Here is a 22,729-nt window from a genome sequence, read left to right on the forward strand (position 1 = left end):
TGCTGGGATTCTGGATTTAGCACAATCCACAGATTTAGGAAACAAACGAGAATTTATTATTCCTCTGAGAAATACTTTGAAGTTCCATATTTTCTAAGATCTTGGAATGGTTCGAAATAAATGCAAGTTGTCTCTGTAATATGCACAGTAAAAATAAATTCATACATAATTACAGAGGCAGAGTTTCCAGGAATTAACTACCTCATTTCCCTGCTTCCTCGGCACCTAATGAAAAATCTCTAAATGATCCACATGTTAAGTGGGTGGAGTAAGTCCTCATCTTGAACATTTTAAGAGAGATTTTTCAGTTGCCAAGTAGCCTTATCCTAGAGAACAAGGAGAAGGGAGTTGCCTGTGTTACTGGAGAACATAACCAAGGTTTCGAATGGAAAGAAATCCTTAAAAACCAGTCATTTCCAACCTCTCTTTTTGTTTTTTTGTTTGTTTGTTTTTTTAAGATTTTATTTATTTATTTGACAGAGATCACAAGTTGGCAGAGAGGCAGGCAGAGAGAGTGAGGGGGAAGCAGGCTCCCTGCTGAGCAGAGAGCCAGATGTGGGACTCGATCCCAGGACCCTGGGATCATGACGTGAGCTGAAGGCAGAGGCTTAACCCACTGAGCCACCCAGGCGCCCCTCCAACCTCTCTTTTTTAAGGAGGGAAGATGAGATGAAGCATTTCTTATCTTTTTACTTCTTATACTTGTGGAAAAACATGACGAACACCAACATTTGTGTATAAGCAGCATGATATTCGAAACATATTTTGTCAAGTTTTATAAGAAATAAGTCATTTTAGAATTTGAACGTCAAAAATGAAACAATCAGGACCTAAATAAAGATGGAAAACCCAACCCATGTAACAGGAAGTGTTGGAGTGTGAATAGCATGAGATCAGAACAAGTAAGAAGTTAGAAGTAAGTAGTGGAAGATCAGAACAAAAAAGAAGAAGCTTTCATGACACTCCTCCTGCCTTTTCCTCTTGAAACTACCATGGGAAATAGCCTTCCAACTGAAAAGATACAGAGAATCTTTTTAAGAAGAAATAATGCAAGGCTCTATTTAAAAAGAAACTGTATCAGAATCACTAAAATTATTTCACTGGTAATACTATTAAAACTACATATAGTTATTGTTACCATCCTCTCAAGAAAAATATGTTAATTAAAGAAAAAAAAGGCAAATAGTCGTAGAATTACCTGTGTAAAATATTTTACTTATTATATTGCTTTTAAATTCATGTTTAAAAAATAATCCCATTGGCATACTGCAATCAGCAATATTTTGTAAAACTATGAAAATATATGTCAGTTATTCCAAGAGAAAAAACAGTCTTACAATTCTAAAATACTCATCTTCCCTCATAAGGCCATACTTGTCCATTTTAAAACTGCAGGTTATAGAAACTGCCATTTTGGATGTTGAGAGAAACAGGTCCCTTTGAAATTCAAAAGTTAAAAATAAAATGAATAGTGCATTTTTGCCCAAGAAATATTATAAATAATTTAGGGAAGTATTAGAAATTCACAGCTGTTCAGGAAAATCCTCATATTTCCCAAAATAACACTTCACACAAACATTTAAGAATTTTAGATCCATCATCAATCCCAGACTGCTCCTGATGGACTGGCCAAATCACCACCATGTGTTAAAAGCCAAAACCTTGAGTCAACCTGAATTTGAAGGAAATTTCACTGCAGGCTGCACAGAGGAGCTGGTAGAGGAACATCATGAATGAATGAGTGAAGTTGCCACCACACCAAAATTAGTGCAAGGAACCAGTGTTTCCAACAAATGGTAACAGAATATTTGCTTGCTATTCAACTGAGATTCCAATGCGTATATAAGCAGACTCATAATTTAAATCCTTACTAATCTCTAAGATTGCTCAGTGCTCATCTAGTTTTCATTAGGCAACCTGGCAGCTTTCCATGCTCATTTGAATTTCATTTTACCTCTGTAAAAGTATTGGGACGTAAAGAATATACAATGTAACAGTAATATAACACCAGTGAGAATGAATGGGTGGTCCTGTTGTGGATTGACTTGGGTTTCATTCCCTGAGGCTGTATATCATTCTAATCTGATCAAACATGGTAGCTCAAAACTCTTGACTCATCCGTACATGTGTGTATAAGTGTACAAGTTCATACTAACACAGACATAAAAAATGAAGAAGACAACAATACTCAGGCTACTGTTCCAATTATGCATTACTGTGTGTCAAAGCACCCCAAATTTATTGGCTTAAAACAGTAAGATATTATTATCCCTAGTGATTCTGTGAATTTTCTGGACTCGGGAAATTCCTGGGTTGCTGTACATGAAGCCGGGGATGGTGTCATCATAATGTTCTACCAGGCTGTTTCCCCAGAACAGGTCACCCAAAGGGCTGGTGGTAGTTGTCAGCCCTTTGCTGGGAGTTCAGCAAGCACCATTGTCTGAGAGCCCACATGTGACCTCCGCATGTGGCTTGGGCTTCTCACTTCGAGACCCTGGGTTCCTGGAGTGAGCATCCCAAGAGTAACTATTCTAAGATACTCAGATGGAAACTTTAAGACTTCTTATTATCAAGCCTAGGTAGTATCAAAATGTTACTTCTGCCATGTTCTATTGGTCAAATAATCACTAAAGTCAACCAAGATTCAAGGGAAGGCAAATTCTGCTTTGTGATGGGAGGGGCAAAATCATATTTCAGGGGAGCATGTGAAATGGGACATATTAATGCAGTAATTTTTGGAAAACTCAATAAGCAATAATGCAAATAGGACACTGGAAGTAAGATGAGTGTGGATTAAGATGGAAATACTGTCAAATCGGACATTCCTTTCTCTCTTTTTTTCTTTCTTATTTTTTTTAAAGATTTTATTTATTTTTCTTTTTTTAAATGAAGGTTTCAAACCCTACACAGTTTTGCACTATTTTAATCAATACACTAGAACCTTCAAATAGAAATCTACTACAATAGCAGCATGAGGGGCGCCTGGGTGGCTCAGTGGGTTAAACCTCTGCCTTCAGTTCAGGTCATGATCCCAGGGTGCTGGAATCGAGCCCCACATCAGGCTCTCTGCTCAGCAGGAAGCCTGCTTCTCCCTCTCTCTCTCTGCCTGCCTCTCTGCCTACTTGTGATCTCTCTCTGTCAAATAAATAAATAAAATCTTAAAAAAAAATAGCAGCATGAAACTGCACATTTTATTCCTATTTACAATTAAGAAAATGGCAGAATAGAAGAAAAATTCTTGCTGAAACATGGTCTTATCTGTAAGACAATATATCCAAGTACAATGTATGAAATTTAAAAATCAGAATGTCCTCCTGTTTTTCTTTATCTCTTTGATAAATCATATTTCCATTTGCTAAATCAATTAAAGGATAGTAATAAATTTGAAGGTTTATCTACTTTTTTTTTTAAGAGAGCAAGAGAAAGGGGAGTGGGAAGGGACAGAGGGAGAGGGAGAGAATCTTAAGCAGTCCCTACATCCAGAGCCGAGCTGACATAGGGCTTGATCTCAGGACGGTGAGATCATGACCTGAGCCAAAATCAAGAGTTGGATGCTTAACCTACTGAGCCACCCGCATGCCCTAAGAACCATTCTTAATAACATATCCAACTGAGAAGCTGAGGAAAGACAACTTCCAAGGAATTCCTCCTTGGAATTATGATGAGTGGTCATAGCTGTCCAACCTAAAGCATAGTCAAATGGTTCTCCATGTTGTAATTCCAGTAACTATTTTATTGTTGCCTGGGAACACCAAGTGGAGATATTAGAATGATTATTTTAAAAGTTTCTAGATACAAATAATGTAACTTATAAATTAATTAATAAATAGCAATTTGCCACATCCACACGAGGTGGAAATTGGTCTACTGTGTGTCTATTATTATACATTTCAAACTCTAATTCATTTCTAAAAAAGCTATATAGTCTCATTAACAGAATAATAATAATAAAATAAAAATAAGTTGTCATCTCTAGTAAAAGAATTAATCTTGAGCTGTTGATGTATTTTCTTCCTCTTTTTATACAAACCGCAAATCTTCATTCCTCAATCTTCAAAAATGATATTTATTCATTCCCAGATACAGATCTTATCTGTGGAGATACCATCATTAGGAGATTATACATGGTCTCCGGCTCCATGAAGTTTACATTCCAGCCCAAGAAACAGGAAATGATAATAGAGTGTGAGAAATACGAGGGCTGGGGAAATATGTGTACTGTGAAAACACGGGAAGTGCCAATTACCCTGACTCAGAAAGGGCAGCGATTGGAGAGGAGTGGTGTCCTCCTGGAAGAAGTAATTTGACCAATGGGATAAACAGGATTTACTTAGGTGAAAGTATCAGTAACAGTGTATCAGACAAAGGGAAGAACAAAATAAAAACAAAGATTCTAAAAGTTCTGTTTGGCCAGGCTGGAGGAGAGGAAGAGGAAGGATGGATAGGGGATGTAAGTAGTTTCAATCATTTTAATTACTTTCTACATTTTCTAGTGAATAATTGGGAATCATTGAAGGATTTAAGCAAGAAAATGATATAATGAAATAGATTTGCATTTCAGGAAAAACAGTAGAGTTATAGAATGGAGAAGAGATTAGAAGAGGCGCAAAGAGAGGCTGGGAAACCATCCAATCTCTAAAGAATAATTGCTCACGCAAAAGTGTAGAGGAAACAAAAAAAAGTGATAGAATTCTCAAAATACAGTATTTAGGAAATAGATTTTAAGGCTTTGATGATTTTTTAAAATCAGGGGGTGAAAAAGAAAGGTTTTTAAACTCTTTAAAATGAGACCCAGTTTATCTTACTCTTTAGTGAAGGATTAAAGTCTATGAAAAAGAATATTTTATTAATTTATATAATGAAAAATGTAAATTTGTATATGGAAATGAGGATCTTAAGACAATTTATGAAAATCAGTTGCTTTATTCTGTCATCACTTATACAGAAAAAATATTCATTTAATTTCTATGTAAATAGACTAATCATAAGATAAATACCTAAGTATTTTAATTCATTCAATTTGTCGGTAAGATATGCAATTTGAAAAACAGGGGAAAAAAGAGATTAAAAATATCCACTATTGGCAAAAACTTCACAGTATTCTAACTTTCTGGTTTCTTCATCATTCGCACTCACAGCGAAAGAAACCCAAAATCATATGTCATTTAAAGATATATTAACTTGGAGGAAAAAGGACTTAGGGCTACTTAGAGTAATGCCATCCAGTGGAAACAGAAGGTGATAAAAGTCACCAGAGCAAAGCACAGATATTAGCCACGTAAGTAATGTAATAAGTAATGTTTAAGTTTCTAGCATGGTTAAAAAAGAAAAAAAGAAATAGGTGAAATTAATGTTCATGATATATTTTTATAAAACTCAGCATATCCAAAATATTATCATCTCAACACAGAATTTATATGAAATATTTATCAGCAATTTCGTATCCTTTTTGTACTTCCTTTGAAGTCTGTTCTGTATTTTACCCAGAGCCTATCACCTTTCAAATACTTAGTAGCCATATACTTAGTGGCTAGTGGCTATCCTACAGGACGGTGCAGCTTTACAATCTAGGGAAACCCACCAAGAAGGCTGCTTACTCTCCTATTGTGCCCTTACAAATTGAGCGGGATGATCACAATGAGTAGAACTTAAAACAAATCTTTGTAAACTCCTTTGGATAGCTGTTCTGCCATGGAGATGTGGCCACTGAGAACAAACGTCAAAGTTAAGACAGAGGAACTGCAAATTGCAACTTTGCCAATAAAGTGACAGCAGCCAACCAAAGTATTAAAGAACAGAATATGTATTTAAAAATCCAAAATCCCAATAAACTTTAAATATCAAACTTTGATCCATTTAAAATAACTCATTTAAATACAGCCTGTTAAAGCTTAATTTAATAATCTCCTGGCAGCGACTTCTCTTGGAATTGGCAGCTTTTTTTTTTTTTTTTCTTTTGACACCAGTAGTTCTATAAATCCATGGCAGGGCATTGCAAACCAGTTTGCATCTTGATTTAATGCTGTCTTAAGTTTATAAGAAAAATGTCACTATGTAAACAACAGATATTTTGATTAAACACTACAGTTCTTATTTTGGCTGTTAAATCAATAATGCAGCTGGACTGAAAGTAGTTTACATTCCCTCAAAACTGGGCTTGGGTTCAGCTAGTATTGCACTGACATCATTTTCCAGCAAGATCTGGCCGCTTTCAGCGGCTGGTTTAGAAATAATCCTTTACAAACAACCACATAATTTTCAACCTTAGCAGATTTCAAGAAGAGGGGCTTACAAATGCCTGTGCTTAAAATAGGGCAGGCAATCCAAAAATAGTCTCTCATCTAATGGGTAATTTACTAGTACCAACTTTTAAGGTAACTTAAACAAGCGCAGGAGACAAAGGCAGTTGGGTACATTATTTCTTTCACTTCACCTGAAACTGACTTTGAGAGTGTTCTCCTATTCTTGTTGCTACAGTAGCTTAATTAATATGTAACTGGAAGCAATCCTTCTCAAACTTGTTTTGGTGGCCAAGCACCTGAAAGACATGTTGCTTTCTCCTAAACTTTGAGCCCAACAGAGAACATCATGGACACTGTCATAGTATTTAATTATACTATACAAACTAAGAATACCTTCAAAGAGAAAATAAAACCAGATTATATATCTAAAACATAAAACCACAACTACTAGCACATATAAGCCATGGAAAGGGGGACAGTTAAACAGATTACAATAGGCCATGTTGAGATTTTCAAAGAACGTTAATTTACAACCTGAATATTCAAGGTCAGCAACTAAAAGTTCAAGAAAAAAATATGAAACAAAAATGCTAAAATGTATTCAATACCACCCAATTACTTGATGGGATTCACTGTGATTCCATTTCAGCAGCAAGACACTGTCATCCAGCTGACAGAGGAAAAAGTATTAAAGAGCCTCTGTTTGAGAATCACTAACTCAGAGCTTTTAACTATGGGATTTCAAATTGCTTACCTGTAGAAATTCTCTGACATTAGATCCCAGGACACGCAAGATTGTATCATAACCAGACTCTTGACAAAAGACAAAAAACATCTTCCCGAACATTTGGAGGATTTCCCCAGCATTGAGATCTGTTTATAGGTTTGGGAGAACAACAACAATAAAATATATTACAGCTAGAATATTGTTAATGGGAAGAATGAAAACAGGTGCAAAATTAAAAAATTAAACTATCCTCAATTTTTGTGCAAGTAGTCATTGATCACAAGAAAAACTTCTGGCCTAAACAATACAATGAAACCTGCGAAGAGAAAATATTGACATGTCAAGAGCACAGATGTGTACCTACATGCAAAACAATCAGTTTCTTGGCTATCACAACAAATTCTGAACTTTTTAAAACAGATTTAATGTAATTAACTTATTTTTTCTGAAAAACACAGAAAAAAATAATCAAGAATGCACCTGACAGCATTTTGGTGAAAAATGGTTTTCTTCACATCAATATGCATATTTAGTAAGTTCGTTATATATAACATGTACCCCAATATCCTGCTTTGTTTCTTAATGTTCAATCATTAATATTTCCTAAAATCTTTATATTTTTTCTGTAACATCGATTTTAATTGCCATCTCATTAACACAACAATTTATTTAACAATCCACTTGTATCAAAAATATAGACTTTTCTAGTTTTTGATAATGTAAGTTATCCCAAAATGAAAACATACATCAATCTTAATGCAAATAGATCTAACAATTCTTTGAGGAAAAATTCCTAAAGTGTTTGTACAGGTTTGTACATTTTTTTAAGAGACTTGACTAATGATGCAAAATTATTCTTTACAATGTTGTCTTAATTTACCATTAGATTAACAATGTGTGTGACTTCCTCTTTGACTCTACTTTTGAATACACTAGATGCTTAATTTTAAAAATTACCAAATCTGTGAATAAAATTTCATATTTGTTTCAGTTTTGATTACTAATGAGACAAGATATTTTTATTATTAGCAATTTTCCATTCTTTCTTTGTAATTCTTGTGTCCTGTAATAGATATTTGCTCTTCTAGTTATTAGTGGCAAAGCTAAAAACTTCTTTCTATTCTACCCAAATAGGAGCCTAATTGTAAATTAAGCACGTGAGAATAACTCTGAAACAACTTTTTTTTTTTTTTTTTCCCCACAAAGCTGTTTTTAAACTTTGCCTACTTTGCAGGAACTTTCATGTAGACCTCAGTTTCTTGTTTCTTTTACCAATAGTAAATGGAATGCAAGATTACAAGAGAGATTCAGGGACAGTATTTTCTGCATACTACACTTTTGTAATTACTGTGTTGTTGATACCATAACTGAAGTTATTATTACATGAAGCGTCAATAATTTTTTTTTCCACCCCAACACATGGTTTTCCGTGAGGGGCTACAGGGAGCTTCTCCACTCTTTAAAGAGCTTATGAAGGAAAACTAGGACTCAGGAAAGCCTGAGCCTTCCCTCCACCATTGTGCAGTGTACAACCTACCTAACAATATAATGGGATCTCAGTTCATGTATTCCTTTGGGCTTCTATGTGTAACTTAGCCAAAGAAGGAAAGACACATTCAACTTACTGAGGACTTTGCTTGCAGCAGCAACCAAATCATAAGTTTTAGAATCATCATATATTATCCTGACAAGAAATTGTCCTTCTTCATCTAACTGTGCCTCTTTTCTGGAAAACAAAAACAAGAGACAGCTTAATTTATATGCTGAAATAAATAATAAACTTATTTATATACTCATATGTTTATAAATAATAAATTTAATTTATATGCTGAAATAAAAGAATAGCTATTATAGATAAAAGTACTGTATACATTGTGTATAAACTGTATAAACACTGGTTTTATGCCTAAAATGGGACATTTCTGGCAAATTTGTTTTAATCAATGCCACGTGCCTAAAAAGCTAATGATTAAGAAGAAATCATTTCACATTCCCAATTAAAATTCCCCTAATTAAAATGATATATTTAAGCACAGTTTAGCAAGACTAACATTTATATAGTACTCTAATGCTCAATACAATGCCTGGTATTAACTATAACCAAAAAATAACTTTTAGTTAAACAAATAGTCAGCAAATATTTGTTGAGTTCCTATATGTGCCAGGCACAGTTCCAGGCATTAGGGATCGAGCCTTTAGCAAAATAAACAAAAATACCTGACTTCTTGCAACATACACTTCCTAGGAGGGGAGACAGACCAGGCATAAAACTAATAAGTAACATATAATGGTGAGTAGTTTGAAGAAAAATAAAGACAGGTATTCAGGTAGGGAGCTTGAGTACAAAAGCCAAGACGTCTCACTGGGATACTGGCAATTGAGTAGAACCTGAAGGAAGCTCTAGAAGTGAGCCTTGAGCCATCTGGGGAAAAGGGCTGGGCAGGAGCGGCCCAGGGCACTGGAGGAGCAGCAGAGGCCAGCGTGGCTGGAACAGGGTTGGGGCCAGAGTAGCTGTAAGGGAAAGGGTCAGAGTGGTAACAAGGCCTGGGAGGACATTAGAATGACTATGGCATTTACTTGAATGTGATGGATGGTTTGAGCCTTTGTGACATGAGAGTGAGAGGAACTGACCTAGGTTAAAGGCATCAATCCTGCTGTTGCACTGAGACTGCCCCAGAAGGGGTTAGGACAGAGCAAGGAGACCAGTGAGGAGGCTACCGCCAACGCTCAGGTGAGACGGGCTGGTAACTTGATTTAGAGTGGAAGCAACCCAAGGAGGGAGAAGTGGTCCAAACCGAATATGTTCTGAAGGCGAATTCAACAAGATTTGCCGATGGATTGGATACAGGTTGTGAAGAGAGGATTGGACACACAGTTGACACTGAGGTTTTAGCCTGAGCAACTGGAAGGATATTGTCACCAAAGACTGAACTGGGAAAGGCTGTTAGAAGTGGACTGGAGCAGGGGTGGGTTAGATCAAGGCTTATGGTTTAGGGGTGCCTGGGTGACTCAATTGGGTAAGCGTCCAACTCATGATTTCAGCTCAGGTCTTGATCTCAGGGTCTAAGTTCAAACCCCACATTGGGTTCCACACCCAGCATGGAGCCTAGTTTAAAAAAAAAAAACAAAACAAAACAAAACTATAGACATATCAGGTTTGAGGTGCCAAATAGACTGATAACATCTCTTAACATATCTTAGCTTATTAAACACAGTAGCTCAAAATATATACAGTATTCATGAAAGGAAATGATACTTAGCATTTTAATAGCTGTCATGATCATAAAAATATTTTTATTTTGATAAGATTTGGATTATTTTTCTCAAACAAATGTCCAAAGGAAAAATCTATTATTCAAAATATTGCCAGCCGTAGAAGAGAACTGACAAGTTGGCAGATATCTTTTCCAATGTTAAATTCACAAAAACAGGTCCAGCTTGGAAATCAATCTGACTCTCAATCCGATTCATCTAAATCCCTGTGGGCTGCCAGGAGAATGCAAGACAAATGAGCCACTATCATCAGGTGAACTTGCAACATAGTAGCAGCTCAAACAGCTACTGATGAAATGCTGCAGGCCACAATCCCTTTCTTTCTCTCTCTCTGTCTGTAGCAGAAGCTGTGTTTCACAGCTACTGTCTGTAGCTGGAATACTGGCATCTGCTCAAGGAGAAAATTCCAAATGATGGCATGTATTAGGTCCAGGGGGGATGGAGATATTCTTAAAAAGTACCCTGTGTTCTTAAGAGCATACCATTTAGTTGCTTGCAGTTGTGCATATCATTGCATGTAAAAAATTTTTTAAAAAGCCTGATTTTGGTAGGCACAGGGATCTGAATTTCAGAGGCCAGAATTTACCAGCTGAATGAACTTGGACAATTCATACAAAGCACATGAGCTTTAAACCCCCACTTTTTAAAAACAAGAGCCATAATATAACCTTTAAATATAAATTAATTATAATTTAATTTATATTTATAAATGTAAATTGATATGTTTATTAATTTATCAATCATTACTAATATTCAATAATATAATTATTAAATGTATTTTATTATATCATAAATTAAATTGATAATTATTTTAAGTTTTTGAATTATGTTTATTTATATATTGATTATATACTTATATATTTATTATTTATATATGTATCAATTGCTATAGTTAAATTATTTATTATATTTATTAATTATATATTTTACCAATGATATATTATTATATTTATTAATTATCTATTAATTAGTATTTGTATTTATAATTTATAAGTTGTGGATTTACAATTATAGTTTAATTTATATTAAATATAAAAATGTTTAAATAGAACTTTTTAAAAACAAGAGCCATAATATAACCCAGCTTCCTCGCTGTAAGAGACACAGTGTGCGAAAGTATGTTCTAAGCTGTTGAGGAGTGAATGTGTGTGTGTGTGTGTGTGTGTGTTTAGTACTAATGATCATAGTGCTTCCCATGTGCAGGTATTCAAAAAATTAAAGAGTTGTATATAAGATGTGGAAGTCTTCCATTTGCTGAACATACACAGCTATTAAATTGAAGAGAACACATCTTCCAAACCTCAAGTCTTTTTAACACCAGATGTCAGTGAAATACCCCCAAATTATGAAGGTACAGTACAAACACTGATTTACTTTTTGATAAATGCTATTATGTATCTTGTACATTCCAATTTCTAATTGTATAAAAATATGAATATGAAATATAAAATACAGGCGGGGAAACCTTTTAAAGAACCCACCACTATCACAATAACCACTGCTATTATATTTGAGTTGTTCATACTTGAATATACTTGTATGTATGACACACACCACAATTATACTGCCTTAAAATCTCCTTTTTTGACTTAGTACTTGATGGATATCTCATTTTATTAAATTCATTTCTGTACTTTGCATAAAATTGCATTGTATAGACATTGAAGTTTCAGTAGCTATTTAGATTGCTTTTATTTTTTTAGCAAGTATAAACAATGTTGTGATGAGTAACTTTGTAGTTAATAATCGCATTTCTATATAAAAATGTAATTAATTCTTAGGGGACTGATGATTTGAGGGATATGGATAGCCTAATTCTTCTCATTTTGCCACTAACATTTTATTACAAAATAGCACTGGTCAACAGATCAGCATTTTGAAGCCTCTAATTTAGGGCATTCTAATAAAATATAGATACATTTTAATTAAATATATAATAAAGTATATATAAATTAATTTATATTCTCACTCTGTGGTATTCTCTCTCTTCCAATTGGGACAAATCAGCTAACATAAATTTCTATAATAAACTTAACTGCTCAGAAACACTCACCAATCCATAACAATAGGTAAATAAATGAGGTACAAATAGAATACGCCATCCCTCTGCATAAAATAGAAGAATGGCTGTTTCCCTAGAAATCCCCTAACCATGAGTCAATGCATTCCCTCTTTCCTCTCTCTTGTTTTAGTAAAATAAGCTCCCTTATCTTTTAAGCTTTACTTCCTGAAATGATCAGCCCAACATGCTCCCTGGAGGAAGGCTGAAATATAAATTAAACAGCAGTACATGAAAAGAAATAACCGTCTTCTTTGAAAAATGCCAAAAATAATTCTAATGAATTATTTAAAATACTTAGGATTCCTTATTTACATTTATCTTAGAAATCTTTCAAAATTTTGGGTGGCTCTTTAATTACTCTCTCCCCATCACCCGGAAAAAAGGGTATTTGCCACAAATATTTGAGCACCTATTATGCCCCCGGGCACTTTACTAAGTACTTTCAATATATCAATGAAGGAAATAAAGATCCCTGCCTTCAAAGAGCTTACATTTTAACTGGTAGAAACAATGAGCAATGAATATCTGCTCAAATTTTATAACCTACCATTAGGTGCTGAATGCTATAAAACAAAGTAGATGAGGATAAAGGGATGAGAGTAGGGATGTAGGAAGAAGAGGAAGGATGCAATATTAAAGATAGGGATTATGAGAGGCTTCCTTGAGAAGTTAATTTCCCAGCCAAGATTTTAGGAGGTAAATTGATCTCCATGACCTAATCTTTCTGTACCCATTTTCCTTTCTTCTGTAAATCATTCATCTTTTTCCATCTTCAGGGGAAAGGAGAATTTACAGTGTAAAGGAGTAGCATGCAAAAGACTTAATTTCAGACAATATGGTCAATGAAGCTATTAGAAAGGCTTTCTCAATGTGTCTCAATTCTCAATACTACTGTTCTTCTAGCTTCTGGACAAATTTATATTTGCTCAGGCTTTATGCTATCAAATGGTTTAGCCTCTGGAAGGTGCAGAGATTATGGTAATAGCCATCTCTCAGATACATCTTGAAAATATATATTTTTCGAGGGAAGCTTCCACAGGCACCCTTCTGACATCACACTCTTCCTTCACTCCTCTTGGAGGTGTTTGTTTTGTTTTGTTTTGTTATGTTTTGTTTTTCACTAGCTACTTAAAACCACAGAGGGTGACCAGCAAAGAAAAGCTGGGAAGCAAGCTAATATTCAGATTACATAAACGATTTCTATAATTCAGGTAACATTAGCTCACCTCATTCTCCATAAGTTTCTAGCTTTTTTTCTTAAAAGCAAAAGTAAAGGATGTGTCAAATATAGAGATAGAACATTTCCAACAATATTTAAGGTTTATCTTCTTGATAGTTTCTTTTGTGCTTAAATTATCCGAATTCAGCCAAGTACATTAACCAAATTTTCTAGATTTTCAGAATATATTTTCTGAGAACTAACTTTGTTAAAATTGTTGCATACACAAAGCAAGTATGTAATTTCCTGTTATTTAAATTATACTTAGTTTACATGTGAAAAAAACCCACAGGTTGCTCTGAGAAACAATTTTAAATTTTCTCAAAAATGAAAGATTTTGGACATGCCTTTTTTTCCCAGTAACTTTCAGATGACAGCAAATATCATATGAAACCAAAAGTAAACTGGATTGGAATATATTCAGTAGTTCTCATGTATCAAATGGCAACCAAGAGAACTATTATCATATTATATCCGAGTTTGTATTATATCCTGCTGCTTCCTACTATGTTAAGTATCTCTTGGATTACCCCAAAAGAATACAGCTTTTCCTTCTTTCCAAAGAGTATCGCTTGCAGTAGTTTGTGTTACCTTTACCTATATACTCAAGAACTGTATTTGGGCTAAGCATTACATCTTTCCACTTGGTGCATTATTCCATGAAAGAAGTCAGCAGAAGGGAGGCCATATTGAGAGATTTATTTTTAAACTGGCTTAAGTGAGGTTGGATGAAGTGGGAAAAAGAAAAAGGCACTTTCTTGGGTTAACAAGTAAACCTTCATGGAGCCAAACCCATCTGGTTTCATCTGCACCATAAGTCATAGTGTTTTCTCACACAGCACGCAAAAGCGGCAGCTAAGCTATTTCCATAGGCGGCTGCGCTAAGCCTGGGCCAGTTCACCTCTCAATGTTTCCGTTTCTTCATCTGCAAAATAGAGGAACAGCAGTACTTACCTGGAGTCCTGTTGGTTGGCAGATTTAGTCTACCTAACGGGCTTAGAATAGTGTTTCCCACCCACTAAATGTCCAATACAGCCAACGGGCAATAGTCTAGTTGTTGAAGAAGAGGAAGGAGGAGGGGCACGAGGAGGAAGAGCAAATGGCAAGTGGAGGAAGAGAAGGAAAGAAATGACCATCAAACATGGGGAATTTGGACTCAGCATCAAAAGAGTCAAACTAAAGGTGCACTTAATTTGTTCATTTGATGGTAAATTCTGTTAATTCAAGTAGCCAAGAACAAACAAATCCTGTCTCCCCTAAGGACTTTTTTTTTTTTAATTTTATTTATTTAAGAGAGAGAGAGAGAGTATGAGAGGGGAGAAGGTCAGAGGGAGAAGTAGACTCCCCATGGAGCAGGGAGCCCAATGCCGGACTCAGTCCTGGGACTCCGGGATCATGACCTAAGCCGAAGCAGCCGTTTAACCAACTGAACCACCCAGGTGCCCTTCCCTAAGGACTTTTAAAAAATAAAGACCAAGCTCTCACCTGAAGATGGAATAAGAAACCATCATATTCCATGTATTTGTGGCCACAATAAGTGTTTAAAAATTAAGTAGGAGTGCATGAACAATTTTCCTAGTAGCAATTTCCTACTTACTTTTAATGATGGCTATTTGTTGGGATTTAAATTCATCATTTATTTACGCTAATTACCATTCCCCAAAAGAGCAATAGGTATTTTTACGGTGATGTTCTGTGGTTTTGGCTTTTGAATTTTGCTTTTTTAATCATTGATGCCAAACCCAAGTGCTGGAATAGAAGACATGCTCAATTAATGTGTGAATGTTTTAAAAGATGGGAATGCATTAATTAAACCCATTTCCCTCACATGTTTCTAAACTGCCTACTAAAAATCAAACAATCAAACATTACTGGAAAAAGTGAGCAGTTTGTTTTCAAACTACTATTTAATTTTTATTTTTTATTTATTTTAAAGTTGTTATTTATTTATTTAACACAGAGAGTGATCACAAACAGAGGGAGCGGCAGGCAGAGGGAGCAGGACAAGCAAGCTCCCCACCGAACAGGGACCCCAATGCGGGGCTCAGTCCCAGGACGGTGGGATCATGATCTGAACCGAAGGCCAAGGCTTAACAGACTGAGCTACCCAGGCACCCACTATTTAATTTTTAAAGACTAGGTACACAATTCGTCATAAATATCCATTTAGCATTTCTCGTAACTCCATACTTGAGATAATGCTTAACTGTGAAATGTGAATGTACAAAAAACGGAATTCATATTCTGACACTGAATTCCTGCTGTTATATACTTTTCAGAAAAGTTCGGTATACTAGAAGGTTCTGACTTTTCAGTAAAGAGGTTTCCCGTAGAAGTATGAAAGCAGGTGTTCTGTGTTAGTAGACCCTGAATACAGGCATCTTAAAAATAAAGTCCCAAAACAGGGTCTGATCTCAGAAGAAAAAGGTCAGCACACATCAAACAATCAACCTGACCAATTATCTTTAAAAACCATTATCACAGAACAAGTTTAATTCAAAGACAACGTAGATGTCTTTGAATAGATGGTCTATTTCAGTGTACTGGAGGGACATCATAAACACTGAGTTGTGTCCAACCAGTACTAAAATTAAAAGCCCCCACATAAAACAGAGATAACTATATATAATACCTAAAAAGTTAAAAATTCACATTTTTTTCTGAGTGCTTGTAAAGTATTAATGACCCCTCAATTTTCAGTAATGGGTTCCCACTAAGTCTGAATCTGCAAAGGAGAAACTGGATTGAAGCAGCTGCAGGGAAGAGAAGCAAGGGGGAGAGACCGGCCCTTTATTTTTTTTTTTTTTTAATTTTATTTATTTGACAGAGAGAGATCACAAGTAGGCAGAGAGGCAGGCAGAGAGAGAGGGGCAAGCAGGCTCCCTGCCGAGCAGAGAGCCCCATGTGGGGCTCGATCCCAGGACCCCGGGATCATGACCTGAGCCGAAGGCAGAGGCCTAACCCACTGAGCCACTCAGGCGCCCCGAGACCGGCCCTTTAAATGCAGCGACACTGGCTTCCTGCTTGGAGTCTCTTTCAGTTAATAAAAGTCCCTCCTTAAGCCAATGTGTCCACTCATCCAAGTACTGTAAACAGTAACAATAAATGCTGTCAAGAACAATGAATACTGTTACGCTGAAAATAAATAAAAAATTTAATTAAAAAAATCTTTAAAAAAAAATCTAGGTGTTAAAAAAATAAAAAATAAATAAAAAATAAAATTAAAAAAAAAAAAAGAGTGACACAGACTGAAGCAAAGTGACATCACTCTAGATACATAATGCATTTTTTTCTTGATACAGGTGGCCAGCCACAAGGGTCTCATCAGTAACTGCCTGAGTTCTGAAGACACATCCATAAACATCTCCTGCGAACCATTTTCAGTAGCTTCATCAGACAAATGCATGCACTTAGTTCTGTGTGTGTGCACTTCATCGTGACCTCACCTTGTGTGCCCGCTGAGTCACAGCTCTTCTAAAAATAAATAGGTTGCTCAAAATTTCTGAGGCTCTGGTTTTCTTTAGCAGATGTGCTAGTTGGTGGTGGATAAAAACCACCTCTAAAAATGTCACAGTCAAAATCACCTGTCTGTGTGCTTGAAAAGCCCAGGGAAACAAAAACAAAAAGAGTAGTGCTAATACACATGCAATTGCCCAGGCCCATGGTAAACTGGCTGCCTTGGGAAGGGTCAGAGGTCCTTCTCTTAAGAGGAAAGCACATAATAAGATCATTGCAAGCCTACCTTGGTTCATGTTCCTGCTGTGATCATTAGATTAACAGCTGAGTGATTTGAAACAGGGTTTTAAAGTCGTGAAGCTTCAGTTCCCTTAGTTACAAAATAAGGACAATGAAACAACTCTATTTTCTCTGGTGTTTGTGAGGATTAGGTAAAACAATGAAGATAAAGCACTTTTCAATCCTGGGGACTGTGACTGAGGAACCCTATGGTAAGTGTGTGGTCTGTAAGAGCTGTTACGTTCAAAACTGAATGACATGATGATCATTCTCATCAGGTTTTTAGATTTAATTTCAGTATTACATATTACAAACACTTATCTACAGTTTATAACACTGACTTCAAACAGCATCATTATCTACACAGCTTTTAGACACCTGCTAAAGGATTCAGTCTTGTCCTGAATCCAGCCCAATAGCTGGTTTCTGGTATATGAAATTGGTCATTCAACAATAGTGTTTTCTTTTTTTTTTTTTTTTAAGATTTTTTATTTATTTATTTGAGAGCGAGAGAGAGAGAGAGAGAGAGAGAGAGAGCGAGAGAGAGCGCGAGAGAGAATGAGAGAGAGCAAGCAAGCATGAGAGGGGAGAAGTCAGAAGGAGAAGCAGACTCCCCGCCAAGCAGGGAGCCTGATGTGGGACTTGATCCTGAGACTCCAGGATCATGACCTGAGCTGAAGGCAGTTGCTTAACCAACTGAGCCACCCAGGTGTCCCTCAACAATAGTGTTTTCAATCTTTTATTTTATCCATACACATAGGGAGATGACACAAAAGAACTCTGACTCTTCCAGAGGAGATCCCATTATATACTGCTCTATCTTCTGTTTTTGCTATTTAAAAAAAAAAAAAAAAAGAGTCCATTTCAACAGAGTTTATATTGTGTTAAATAGTGGTTATAAATGTCATCACTCTGACATAATAAATCCCGGTTACAGAAAAAAAAATCTGTGAATGTGCATGTGTTCTACTCCCTGCAAATTAAAAATATGAAGGATTTATATATATATGTATAATATTTCATATAGTATATTAAATATATATTTTATATATAGACACACACACACATAATACATAAACATATACACACACACACACGGGGGAAAAAGAGAGTAAATGAGAAGAAGAAAAAGACAACAATATACCAGGCTCTTTTCTAGGTAACTGCTACAAAGGCTAGAATCTACTAAGACAAAACAAACATTAATGAATAATAGAAATACGTAATTATAAACCCTGGTAGGTATTATGAAGAAAAAACACAGTTTCGGAGGTGAGAGAAACCTTCCCTTAGGAAGTCACATTTGTTTTGCCATCTCAAAGCTGAGACACATTTCCATTTCTGGGTGGAGGATGGGGAGGGTGAAGAGAAGGAGAATCTGCTAAGCACAGGTGTTCTCCTGATACATAAAATTCAAAGTCTTCAGGACTGAAAACTGGCCCACGAGGCTGGAGTGCTGAGAGAAAGCAGGGTACGTGGACTGAAAGGTCCCCATGTTTGAGTGATCTGAAAATTGATCAGAAAGCATTTCGATAAAGCAACAATTTAGTATTTCTTGATCTGACAAAAAATGGCAAGGAGATCAGAATACACAATGGATCTAAAACCACAGTAACAAAGAGGTATAAAAAATACTTCCAAATATTTGCCTTTTACCTGGAATAGAGACTTCTCTAACTTCAGTATTTTTTTAAAGAAACATAAAAAAAAAAAAAAGGTGCTCCACTTTACTGGACCAAAAAAACACCATTTTCCCACTGTTTCCTCTTTAATGAACAATGAGGCAAAGAAGCAGATGGAAAAGCTGCAAGTACTCATGTCTTCTGAGTTGTCACTCTCCGAACTGGGCCAGTTCTACTGATTTCTTAAGGCGTGTTTTCCTGTTAATGTCTACATGCTATCAACTCATAACTATTGCTTTCCAACACACTGAGGAGAAACATGTGTTCAAGTCCCTTATCCTGCAGAGAGGCAAGAGAGTGGAAAGGATGTTGTTCTTTGTGAACAGTAGCAATGTCTCGTTAACATCACCCACAGCTATGTCCAAACAGATCAAAAGGGAGAATACAGATTTTCTAATTTTTCCTCTGGCTCTGATGTTAATGAGCAAAGCTCCTTCTCTGAAATACCTAATTAAATAATGTTTCTATGATTTTTTTTTTCAATTCTCAAAACAAAGACCTAGCTTGATTTCAGAGGGATACTTCGAATCATCAGAGAAAAACCCTGAGATCAGACTATGACCTATCCTATCACCTATGTATCATGTTGCTCACCAGGCATGGTCCAGGTTCCGGGAGAGTCCTATGTGAAGAGCTCACTGGCAGATACGTGAAGGGGTTTACATATGGACATCTACTTCCTCCTGTAAGAATAACTTCAAACGCTAGTGAGCTTATCAACCAGCAGACTGTGCCTACCTCCTTCAGGCTAACTAGCAGGACTTCCTACAGAAAAAGGTCTCGATCCTAACAATTATCGAATTTACCTATTTTTATCTGTATATTATTTCTTTTTTATTTGGACTGAGGACGTTTCTGGGTATGACCGTTAATATGGTTTCATTTTTGTATGTGTATTACAATAGCTCCTATTTCTATCTTAAAAGAAGCATTTCTAACCTTTGGCACCAGAAGACCAGGGTTGGAGTCCCTCCCTACCTTTTAGCTTCCTGTATATAATCCCTAGGACAGTCCTTTAACCTCTTGGAAACTCAGCTTTATCACCAAAAACAAACAAACAAGAAACAATATTGCACTCCCTTATATGTGGAATCTACAAAGGACAAACTCAGAGAAACGGAAGTGGTAGCTACCTGGGGGTGGGGGTAGGCGAAATAGGGAGCTGTTGTGCAAAGGCTAAGATACCCAGTTATAAGATTAATGAGTTCATTATAACTAATAACATTGTATCATACACTTAAATGTTGCAAGAGAGTAGTTCTTAAATGTTCTTACCACAAAAAGGAAATGGTAACTGCATGATGGAAGTGGTAGCTAATACTATGGTAGCAATCATTTCACACTTAATAAATGTATCTAATCAACACATCTTACACCTTAAACCTACACAATGTTATGTGTCAATTATATCTCAATAAAGCAGGAAAAAATTGACCTGGAAAAGTCTTTCAGAGTCCTGGGATCTAGCCCATCAGACTCCTTGCTCAGCGGGAGCCTGCTCTCCCTCTGCCTGCTGTTCTCCCTGCTTGTGTGTCTGCTCTCTCTTGCTCCCTCTCTCTCTCTCTCTCTCTCTCGATATCTCTCTCTCCCTGTAAAACAAGAAAATAAACTCTTTAAAAAATAAATAAAATAAGGCAAAGCACAGTGCCTTACTTTGCTTGTTTTAATTTTTTTTTAAATAAAATATATAGGAGGAGCATTTGCTACATTTTCAAACAATAAATAAGGATTAGGGGAGGGGTGACTAGAAAAATATAGTGTCAGATTGATTCCAAAGGGGAACCAGCATCACGAAAGTAACAATCTTCCCATAATCTGCAGAATGGAGAGGGTGGGTGGCACGAGTCAGACACAGAAAACCCAGTCATGAGGCTGTTGGAGAAGCACAAAAGAAAGTGCTAGGAGCCAGAATGAAAGAAGAGGAGAGTCTACGGGGCACTTCAAATTCAAAGAACTGGTACCAGTTGTACAGAATGGACAAAAGAGAAAAATCAGTGAAAATGACCAGGAAGTTACTACTTATCCTAGAGTGATGAGGGAACATTTAGTCTCTGTACACCTCAATGAGCTACTATTGCTTAAAGGAGAACTTCCCATCTTTCAAAGGAGCTGGGGAAGAAAAAAGTCAAAAAAAGTTTGGTTCTAGAGTGAAATTAATAGCTACCATTTATTAAGTAGTTACTTTTCAAAAACTGTGTTAAGCATTTGTGAACATTTTTCAACATGCTACAACAACTCTATACAACAGGAATTATGTTTTCCTTACTCCCAGAGGCTCAGAAAATTTAGGCAATTTGGAAAAGTCACATTACTAGCTTATAGCAAAACACTTGCCTATATGAACCATAACAATTTGTGATTAGCATATTCAATAGATACATTAATTTCAAAACTGAAGATCAGCATGTTTCTATGCTTGAGTTACGAGCAGAAATCTTTCCATGTCTGAGTTATAGGCAGAACAAAGCAAGAAAAAATAAGACAAAAATATCCTAACAACTCTTAAAAGAGTTAGTAGTATAGTAAGATTTTATTTAGAGGCAGGGAGTATATCTTACTTTTCTACTCTCAGTGTCTAAAACTACACTATGCTCATTCAAAGTAAGTTTAACTAGAGGGACGCCAGGGTAGCTCAGTCGGTTAAGCTGCTGCCTTTAGCTCAGGTCATGATCCCAGGGTCCTGGGATCGAGTCCCACATCGGGCTCCATGCTCAGCAGGGAGCCTGCTTCTCTCTGCCTCTGCCTGCCACTCTGCCTGCTTGTGCTCTCTCTATCTCTCTGACAAATAAATAAATAACATCTTTTAAAAAATTTAAAAAATAAAAATAAGCTTAGCTAGAGAATGAAAAAAGGACTAAATCAATGAAGGAAAAGGTACGCTGCCCTGCTGTTGGTAAATCAGAAAAAACCATACTAAACATATATGAATTCTTTATTCAAGAAGGATGATTGACTAGAGGAATTTGCTCCGACACACACAGTTTGGAGCACACACAGTTGTGTGCTCCAAACACAACTAACAGTGTGATTACATCACTTTCAAATCTCATACTAAAATTTTGATCCAAATATTTATATCGTACTTTTTAGTAAGACAAAGAAGGGCTAAGCTATGTACTGTACAGCACTATGGAGTTTCAAATCTGTTTTTAATTTGTTCCTTGGCCTGCTCAACTCAAGGCAAAATAATTCGTTTTTAGGAAGCTATTGTGGTTTTTTTTTTTTAATAAACTTTATTCATGTTAGATTTTTTTCAATTTTTTGAATCCATTTTTATGTTTCAGGGAAGTTAAACCAATCTAAAATTGAATCCATTAATTTGATACAATGATTAGTTTCACCAGGGATAGTGGAAGAATGACAGATATGATTAAATCAAGTAGTTAGGTGCTTTTCTAATACCAATAAACTGACTTCATGCCTTCTCTGAAATTACTGATTTTTTTCATCACCTTTCGATCATGGCTTCTAAAAGGACCATCTGAAAACTGAAAAGAAACTAACAAAACAAGGTTTAAAGTAGATTCAGAGGTATCTTTTTCTTTTTCATATGTATTGGTGGTCTAGATCAGAGGTAGTAAACTACAGCCCATGGATTAAATCCAGCCCACTGCCCAGATTGTCTGGTCTGAGAGCAAAGAATCATTTTTACATTTTAGATGGTCACATTTTAACAGTTATGTCCATACCTACATAATATCCTCCATGTTGACTTTTGACCGGCAGCACCTGGATTATTTACTATCTGGCCTTTTAAGAGAATGTTTGCTGACCCTTAGTCTAGACATT

At 36.0% G+C, this 22,729-nt stretch overlaps 1 protein-coding gene across 1 annotated transcript in view; it reads right to left on the reverse strand.

The window, feature by feature from the left end:
- The window catches only part of GUCY1B1 (guanylate cyclase 1 soluble subunit beta 1), a 47,251-nt gene that overhangs the window by 20,721 nt on the left and 3,801 nt on the right, over positions 1-22,729 (reverse strand). The window contains exons 3-4 of the mRNA XM_080797114.1: positions 8,595-8,695; positions 6,997-7,115 (exon numbers count right to left, since the gene is read on the reverse strand). Of these exons, the coding sequence (XP_080653240.1) occupies positions 6,997-7,115; positions 8,595-8,695 (220 nt within the window). The remainder of the gene's footprint in view (positions 1-6,996; positions 7,116-8,594; positions 8,696-22,729) is intronic.

The sequence above is a fragment of the Martes martes genome (assembly GCF_963455335.1).
Source record: "Martes martes genome assembly, chromosome: 2".
Taxonomy (NCBI): domain Eukaryota; kingdom Metazoa; phylum Chordata; class Mammalia; order Carnivora; family Mustelidae; genus Martes; species Martes martes.